This window comes from Indicator indicator, chromosome 23 (assembly GCF_027791375.1).
Source record: "Indicator indicator isolate 239-I01 chromosome 23, UM_Iind_1.1, whole genome shotgun sequence".
NCBI lineage: Eukaryota > Metazoa > Chordata > Aves > Piciformes > Indicatoridae > Indicator > Indicator indicator.
Window position 1 is genome coordinate 11,325,693 of NC_072032.1, and position 9,837 is coordinate 11,335,529.

The following is a 9,837-nucleotide window of genomic DNA, read 5'->3' on the forward strand; positions in this document are numbered from 1 at the left end:
GCTTTTAAAAATCATCTCTTTTCTATGCAGTAACACTGATTATAGCAGACAGGAATTTCTGAGAGAGAAGCCTTCTCCCAGAAAGCCAATTAGTTGTACTTCTCAAATACCCTGATCCATTACTACCCTGTGCTGTAATCCACTGGACTGCAGAAGCAATCTCAACAATATTTTCTTAGCAGGAATATACTTCCCAAGGGTTAAGAAATTAAGATATTGCTGAGCTATAAAGACAGAAGTATGCTTCATGGGCTTGGGCTCTTAAGTTACTAACCAGCATGTCCCTATCATTGGAATGAACTGTACACATTGTAACATAGCAGATACAACTGAGACACTTTATTTCACAGATATTAAGAATTACTGTGAGCTATGACAGGTTCAGTAGAGGAAAAAAATTAATCTGAAGTTTTCAAAACAAAGCCATTCTTGACCTTCAGGCCAAAATTACTCTCAGCACAAGCTGTAAATCCCATGTACACACAAACAGAATTTCACCCTGTGTACAAGTATGTTTCTAGGCAGTGCAGCACAGATTTGCATTGTACTGAGCTCGATCTTATCAGGATATTTGCTGGTGTTCTGATTTAATAGTCTATTTTGCTTACTAAGTTCAGTTGTATTAGGAGATACTATGAATAGTTTTTGCTTGCTTAGAGTGAACTCAATGATCAAGTTTTCCACAAGATGTTCCTGAAATACCAGTAAACAGATAAATGGCTCTCGAATTACCGTGTTTAAATGCACCCAAACAAAATAAAGGCACTTACATTCCCAGTGCTGATATCAGCTTTTGACTCCCCACCTGAGGGAAGAAATACGAATTCAGAACTTGAAAGTCACTGTTTTTCTCCTTGTTTTTCCACACGGGTATTAAGAACTACTTACCACCAGGCTGTACAGCTTCGAGAGGGTATTTGCGAGGCCTTCCCCTTTTCCGTTTCACTATTATGGGCTGATTTCCCTATTGAATGGGAAAGGAAAAAAATTCTTTAGTTACTGTAATTGACTTCTGGCATTTGAGGAATGTGATACAAGGACTGCTGCTAGCTTCATGATGTGATAGTGAGGGAAATAAGTGTTCTTTGGTTAAAAAAACACAGATGAGGAAGGTTTCACAGTAAGAGACACTGCCTGCTATGAAATCCATTGATACAGCTGGAAAGAATAAGGGCACAAAGCATGCCTGAGAACAGAGTGTCTTCTGCCCCTTCTCCCCAACAACTCCTCTACTTGGCCTCATAAATGCTGCTGGCCTACCCTAACTGTCCAGCTACATCTTTTCAGTCTTACAAGAACTCCAGACTTGGTATCGTGAGAGCCCTTTTTCTCAATGCCATATGGCAGAGGCTGTACCTTGTAACAGCTGAGCAGGTGCTATTGAACAAGTCAGTTTCCTAGTTATCAGATGTTTAGATCATAAGGATCTCCAACCTCAGATCAAAAACCCCCCTTTCTACTGCTTACAAGGAAAGACGGTTAAGTGCTTCATTCAGCATTTACTGAAGTCCAGCCCCTAGCAATGTCTCCCCTAGCAATGGATCTTAGTGACTTAAGCCAAGTGAATAAACATTAACCATTTATTAAGTTTAAATGTAGTAAGTGAGTTGTATTTCAGTAACCAGCCACTGATGTCTTGTGGTGAGCTTATACCGAACTACAGGAGTCAAACATGAGTGAACCAAGTTTTCACAGCTATTTCTGTGCTGGTGAAGTGATTTTTAATATTGCTGTCAACAAAATACAAAGTACTCATTTTTAGCATGAAGCTGTCTTATCTTAGTGAATTAACATAAATAAGATCACTCACCTCTGGTGAATTTTCATTTGATTCTACAGCATGCCTGTCCTTTTCTGATGTTTCCTGGTTGATGGTAAAGTCATCTTAACAGAGAAAAAAAAGAAAAGAGAGAATCTGTACACTTTTGTTTTATTAGACAAAGAAAAAAGTACAAGTCACTACCTCTGTACTAAAAGCATGACTTCATTCTGTAGCCCAAAATTAATCAGAAATTAGTTGCTTTGTAGCAACAATATATTGGTTTGCCAGGATTTTTCCCTGACACCAGATATTTCACACAGGTCTTCTAATTTAAGGTAAACACACAAAAGCTCAAGAGTGTGACCCAGTGTAAAACGGTAAGATAAATGCAAATCACTATTCAGTTTTCTCCCACATTCCATGAAACAGGAAGCTGAGGATTATTGCAGAACAGTTTCAGACTTGTCAACATGCTCACTCATAGACAGAACTATGAATAGGGCAAACTAACAACAGGGAAGATACTGTTCACACAGACAGGCTGATGTTACAAAGCCAGTATGAACACTGTGAACCTACTACCTTTTCTTATTAATTTTACTGCAGTTAGTTAGTTAATTATGACAGTGCAATTTTGTGCACTCTTTCCTGTCTGGTTTATCTACAGAAACAACCAGGACTGATTTTGATGGTGAATATGTTATTTTTTCCTTAACAGAGGACATCACTTATTTGTGGTCAGAGTTAGGAGAAGTTCTTTTTGGCACACACCTCAATTGTGTTATTTCCCTATCCAACTCTTTATTTGCAATTAGCTTTCCTACTTGAGGTACAGAATGAAGCAATCATGGAGTGGATAGGTGGACACACAGTGGAAACATCAGTGTGCTCTCACCATTAAAGGAATTAGGATTAATTCTATTAATTAGGATTAATTCTAATAGAACAGACAGCAATTAGATAATATATGCAAGATATTGCTGGGATCAACGTGAGACCAAGATCTTAATTTCTCTCAGAATCATTTATATGAAATTAGCATTCAGTGTGAGTACAGAAAAATGGTCCAGAATTGGCAATTTCATTACCTTTTTCTTCCAGAGTCCTTTTAGGAGGTGTATGCTTTACATCCATTTCTTTGGACACTTCTGCTCTACCATCTGATATGACTTCCTATATTATTTTGAAATAACAAAGAAATGAGACTTTTACTACAAATTAAAGACCACTGTCTGATATTTACATGGAAAAAAAAGCCCAAACCACTAACCAATTGCAGACCTCAATATAGGAGGAATTATTTTATTCACAAAGATTTTGGAATCTCTTAAAATAGTCCCAAATATTCTGTGTGTACTCATAAAGGCAACATCTATTTTGTCCTGAATTCCTGTTCTGACTTTAAAGAGAAGAGGGGAAACCCCCAGAACTTGGCCAGATCTGATACCCTCTTTCAAGATCCCAGATCAGTATGACCATGAGGATGCTGAACCATCCATGCTCCAACAGCTCACCACAACCCAAAGGGATTCAAGTGCTGTGAACAACAAACACAAGACTCCTGTCTTTTCTTTTTAGTTTGTCTCCCCCTTGAAAAGTTGAGTATCATTCTACAGTCAGTTATTTTGTATCAAGACAATGCAAAAGTAGTTCGCTGTTCATAATGAAAACACCTCCCAAACCAAACTGCTATAGAAAGAAAAACCTAAGACTTCCATCTTACTCACAATGGCATAACAATTAAAAAAAAAAAAAAAGTGTTCTTGAAACTACCTTGATGTTATCAGGTTTTGTTTTGGAACACTGACTTTGTTCATCATCTTTTCTCATATCCTGAGAAGTCAGCTGGTTGCCTGCAAAAACAAACAACAGCTGAAGTGTTAAAAACGTGCCTTCTGCATTTGTCAGATTTTGATGCCACTTTCATATCAGCTCATCCTTAGTGCCATCTGAAAGATTCTAAAAAGCAGCATCTCATCTAAAAGCTATAAACAGAAAGTCATGTCTGCCTTAAGGAAGACAAAACAATTACAAAAAAGAATTAGAAGTTTATTCTGTGTTACAGGTAGGGTTTGGTTGGTTGGTTTGGTTTGTTTTCAAAGATAATCTCAAAGTTAAATTTGACAGATACCACATCAAGAAATAAAACATCAACCTTAACTTCAACTCATCCAGAGACAGAGAAAGAAGTTAATTCTGTGGGACACTACAATTAATAGGTTATAATTACTCACTTCATCAAATCACATTTCGTAGAAGCAGGATAAAAACTGTTATTAAAAACCGACATTATTAAGTATCCTAATATATTGTTTTAAAATTGTTCTTATGCTAAAAGGAAAAAGGCAGTTGAAGGTAGAGCTTGAACAGCTATTACATAGTCATACTCCTAATCACTCTATGAACAAAATGTCTACCTTAGAAATAAGTTAACTCTATCCAACTTTAACTTAGGAATGTTTATGCCAATCATTGGACTGACTTCACACTTTTTGCTTCTAGAGAGATAAAAGCTGATACTAAAACTTAGTTCTTTCCAATCCAACAGCTACTCTAATACTCTTCCATGCAGTATAAAATAAATTACCATCTTTTTATCAAGCATATTAAATGTAATATTTAAAGTTGTTTTGGGAAGAGCAATTGCTCTGGAGTTTGGAATTCCTCATGTTCCATTCTTTTCTCCAAAATACCATTTTATTGCCTAATAGCAGCAGAACTTGGTTTTGCAGCAGAACTTGGTTTTGCAGCAGAAAAGCTTTACACAAATTCATGTAGTTGTGTGTCACTTACATTGGTCTTTATGCATTGTTCCTGAAGATTTACATTGTATTGCTCTAGATCTATGTTCTTCAGTTATCTGGGGATCCATGTCTTCCCCCTACACATAAAATACAAAAGGTAACTCCTTACCTCCTTTTATCCCCATAAAGTTTATAAACACAGAAGGAAGAAAGCTTTTCCTACTTGTAACTTTTAAGTACAACATGCAATAAAATGGAAAGCAGCACTATTACCAAAGCAATTTATTCCTAGAGCTCAAGTAGTATTTACTACTATTGGATAGCACCAGGAAAGAACTTCTGCCTCATAGTATTTTCAGAATTTCTGATTAGTATTTTGAATGAAACCAGTCTCAGTTTTAATTAAGCACCTACTATGTGCTTTAAAAGCAGCTTACAGCAATTCATACAAAGTATTTCCAGATTTAGAAGGACACACTCTTACATGTAGAAATAAGTGTCCCACTAGCACTAGAAATGTGACCAACCAGCATTACACTGTATTAATAAATACATTTACTACTCAAGCTAGAAAGTTAGAGGTTTCTTAAACTTCTCATGTTATATGACTTGCTTCTGCTTCTTAAGAAACAACTTACATTGCAATTTTCTCAGTCACCCCTTTTATACCTCTATGTACAAAGTTCTTGTGAAATCACAGCAGACTACACTAAACCAGGTTTGTAGTCCTGATCAAAAAGCTCCAAGAATAATCACTACTTTTGCCCTCTATTCTCAAAGAGGACAATTAACAAGTCTTGAAGTAGTCACAGAGTGTGGAACAACAATACAAGAAATTTGATACTGGCAAATTTGAAAGAGTATTAGACATCAACCTACACAGCTGCACAGTCTCAATATACACAAGCTCTGAGTATACAATAAAAAATACTCTTTTCCTGCAGAGAATATTTAATGTAAATAGCAGCAAATTCAAGTAAGAAAAAAAGGCAGTAGAGATGTAGAGAGTAAATTTAAACTCCAAGAACTTACATGTAAAGTTTCTTTTTCTAAAGCAGCGTTCTTCTGCAGCAAATCTATTATAAAAATAATTACAAAATCAGAAAAAGGTAAGCAAGAGCAAAGTGTCACAGTATCTACTTCACCTCCCTCAAAGGATTCCAGAGTGCCTGAAAGTATGTAAAACTTACTTTTGATGTTGGAAATAAGAGGCATTCAATCTCCTACTTAACAATATTCAATAAATGAATAAATAATGGAGCATGGGTATTTCTGACAAGCAGTGTAGGGCTGAAATACAGGCAGAAGGCTGTCATCTTTGTACTCTATGGTAGCTCTGAGATTTCAAAGATAGTTCTAGCATTTGAATGAATTAAGAGTTGTATCCATTGCAACCCTAGATCATGGGACAAAGCAAAATGTCATGGAAACTATGCTGTGACATTGAAGTTAGCATAATTGTACTAGTGAGACCTGCAGCTGACGCAGTGTGCATAAGGAAATTGTTCAATTGCTACACCATACTGTACTCTAGGTCTGATAAAGTAGAACCTCAGCCTTCCATATCACAAAAATGTGGAAAGTCATTATGAATTATGGAATCTGATGAGCACTCTGCACTTTTGAAAGAAATCTGCAGCTTCCAAAGCCACATCATAGAGATGCAATTAAAGAAGCATGAAAAAGCTGCTCCATTAAGTGTTCTATAAACTCCCTGAGGTCTGATTCATAAAGGCACTGAATTAGTATTTTAATTAGAAAAAAAACCCAAAAACCTGCTGAAACATTCCAAGCAGTTTTCCTTTCAGCTACAGTAAGAACATAAACCTATAATCCAATAAACCCACTCCATGTGACATAAAATTTTAAGGATTTTTTTTACATCTACACGTTTTAGCAACAATCCTTCCACAGCTCTACTGTTCAGTCGCACAGCATTTTTCAATTTTTAAAGCAGTGTCAAACGAAGAGCTAGATCCTACCCACTCAACCAGCAATGATTTGTTTACATTCCAAGGAATCTTGGACTACTAAACTACTGTGTCTGCTGTTCATACTCATGACAGGACACACATCTGTCTTTTAAACAACTTCCTTTTACGTACGCTGAGCTCTATGTATATATGTATGTATATATATATGTAAGAGACATAATTGTGTGGTGGGAGGGAGGGGAAAAAAACCCCTCTCTACCAAGAGCTACAAAGCATTACTCTTCAGTGCATGTCGTATCTAACATGATTTACACAAGAAATGGGTTTTTGTTAAACATTTCTCAAGGAACAAGATTATCACAGCCAGTTCAATCTGCACATTTTGTATGTTAAGCACTGTCTGTCTGGGTGACTGAGTGATGTGAAGTGGCAGAGTTTTTCACACACTTAAAAAGAAACCTCAGGGTAGGGGAAAAACTGGTTCAGGTTTTGGATCTGCTGTTCTCAGGATTTACATTTTCTTGCTTGTAAGCTGAGCTTGCCTCTTACCATTTAGATGGCTATACACCATTAGAGCAGGTATGTAAATTTGCCCTACCCCAAGAACGAAAAGGAATGCAAGATTTTAAAATGATGCTCATATCTCACTTTACTCCCATGCCTGTCTAGAAATTAAGGAGTGAGCTTAACAGTGTCTCCTTTCATAGCATTTAGGCTTTCAGCTGCAACTGTCCATAAGGGGAAATGCATCTTTAACCTCTCTGGGCTCTACATGCAGCACTATCATTGGGACCTCTTGGAATTCACTTGATTTTTTTCTTGTTCCTCCATTAACTGAGGATTAACTCTCATCTGGCAGTGTTGTAAACATCTTTGTAATGCATCTGGTGTGCAAAATCCATCAAGAAGGGAACAAAGCAGGGCTTTGTTTCTGCCTTAATAGGAAAGCCAGAAAATTCTAACACATTTTAAAATAATGGGGTTTTGGGAAACAGATTTTTTTTTTTTTTGGGTCCTAGTTAAGATAAATTTAATACATGGAAAAGGAATTACTGAGCATAGATCCAAGACAATTCAGATATCTAGTTAAGTGATTACCTACTTATAAATGGCCTTTAAATTTCAGTGGATGGCCAGAAATATTTCAATTTTCTGGACAGAAAGCTAGAAAAAAAAAAAAAACAAAACACAAAAAAGCAACACCCCTCCTCCCCACCAAAAAAAAAAACCCAAACCACAAAAACCAACCCAACAACAACAAAACCCAAAGCAAGAAAGTCCCACACAGTCTGTAAAGTCTGTGACTTAAGCCAAATAGTTTTCATTCTTGTCATATCCTCACAGGGGCTGTCTCAAGACCTGAAATGACGATGCTCTAAGTTTCTGAGAAAGCAAGCCATTCTTTGGGAAGCTTCTGTATCTTTCCAGGGCAAACCTACTTCTTTATCAATTCTAAATAGAAAAACCTAAATGCTTTCCACCTTTCTTTCAATATATCATATTGGAACAAAAGGGTCATCCCCTTTCTTTCCCACAAACCAAATGCTAAGCCACAGGAGCTCTTCAAAAGAGTTCAAGATTTCTGAATGCTTTGCTTCAGTCCCTCTACACATAATCACAGAATGGTTTGGGTTGAAAGGGACCTTAAAGATCATCTAGTTCTGACCCCCCTTGCCCATTACTTAAAAATTTTAAACTAAATAGAAAACAGTCTATATCAAATCTACAACCCTTCCATCAAAAGTAATAGTCAAAACAGTATGAAAATGAATTTGCTATCAGTATAAAAATCACCTTTTTGAAACTCTTTAGTATGAAGATCCACATATCCCTCCTCTTCACTTCTTGGACTTTCAGGCTGCTGTGGCTAAACACAAAATCAGAAGAAACAAAAAGTATTACAGACATTTAGAACAAGTATGTCTCACTCCTCTCCCTCATGTCATGGTGAATGCTGTCTTATAATAATCCACAGAAATCTTCAAAAGCCTTCTTATTATGCCAGCAGTAGAGACATTAATAAAGAACACCATCAGAGCTGAATCACACTACTGTTAAACGGTGCAGTGCCTAGCCTTGACCTTAGAGTTAACAGTGGACTAGAGATTAGTTGTTTTAAAAACGAAATTTCAGGAAGTCAAAGTGCAATGTCTACCATGAGCTTCAAATATGAGCAATAGCCTAGAAATGTTCATATATACAGAAAGAAAACATGTATCTGCAGTGTACAACAAAGTACAGGAAACTTTTTAACTCTTGCGTTTTTTTGGTTTTTTTTTTTTAATTCATGTAGTGGCTCAGCTCTAATTTACTGATGCATAGAAAATGCTCTGTGGAGATAAGTGTACTTAAGTCAGATCTGGACATTGTAAACTCAAGATACATGCCATATGAACATGGTTGTACTGACTCTAGCATCATCTTATGCTGGCAAACAGTACAGCTGTTTGCAGGTGGAACTCAACTCAACACTTGGATTTTTCTGACGTGCATCCCAGGCATCAAACCATCAGGTCTGCTCTGGAGCTGCAGCCAGTAGCCCTGTGCAGATCTACACTTTCATAAATGCCATGTTCTCCCTCAAAATGCTTACTATCAGAGTTTAGAAAGGTATTAATAGATAGATCTATTCCCACATCTGAATGAAGAATTAACTCCTCTGGAATCCTGGCTTGTACGGATCATAGCATAGACAAACAGGAAAGCTCTACTTTGGTCTTGCATGAGGTATAGGTGACCATGAGGCCAAATACCCTGGATTATCCCAGGATGCCTATGCTTCTGTTGCAGCAGATAATGGACTGCAGTCATCTCAGTACAGATTAGCAGCAAATGTTCCTCAAATACATGGACAATGAGAGAGCTTGAAGTCTGGCAAGACAGTTACAATGAAAGGAGCAGCAGTGCATGTTTACTATTTCTAAGCACTGAACTAACAATTGCCAACTCTGAGAGCTAAGGCTTCTGTGACTATTTTACAAGTACTATCATAAGCAACAAGCATATAGTATGACCAAGCCTAAAAAAAATCCCAGCAAACTTGGATGTCATAGTAACAGAAGCAGCATGGCTGAGGGAGGGAATTGGTTCTACCACAGAACAACATGGGCAGCCCACGATTTAAATGCCAGCTGCTTAGAAAAGTACAGCTGAAAATTGTGAAAAATAACCCTTCAAAATTTTTGAAGTTCAAATGCCATTTTTGCTGAACAAAAATCAAACTGTAGAGTAAGAAACCCCGCAAGATGTGTAATTATACAAGAAACAGTATAGTCAAAAATTTCAAAACAACATAAATACCTTGTTGGTTTTCAAGTTACTTTCAAATTCTAGTTCTTCTGCCAACTTTGGTAAAGCTGCATTATTGCCTAATGAAATACAAATATGTTAAAGTTAT

The 9,837-nt window shown here is 36.8% G+C and overlaps 1 protein-coding gene across 1 annotated transcript in view; it reads right to left on the minus strand.

The window, feature by feature from the left end:
• BOD1L1 (biorientation of chromosomes in cell division 1 like 1) overlaps positions 1–9,837 on the minus strand; it is a 32,718-nt gene that overhangs the window by 7,503 nt on the left and 15,378 nt on the right. Inside the window, exons 11-19 of the mRNA XM_054391691.1 lie at positions 9,741–9,808; positions 8,235–8,307; positions 5,539–5,582; positions 4,556–4,643; positions 3,536–3,615; positions 2,851–2,935; positions 1,811–1,884; positions 889–964; positions 771–805 (exon numbers count right to left, since the gene is read on the minus strand). Coding sequence (XP_054247666.1) covers positions 771–805; positions 889–964; positions 1,811–1,884; positions 2,851–2,935; positions 3,536–3,615; positions 4,556–4,643; positions 5,539–5,582; positions 8,235–8,307; positions 9,741–9,808 — 623 coding nt within the window. The remainder of the gene's footprint in view (positions 1–770; positions 806–888; positions 965–1,810; positions 1,885–2,850; positions 2,936–3,535; positions 3,616–4,555; positions 4,644–5,538; positions 5,583–8,234; positions 8,308–9,740; positions 9,809–9,837) is intronic.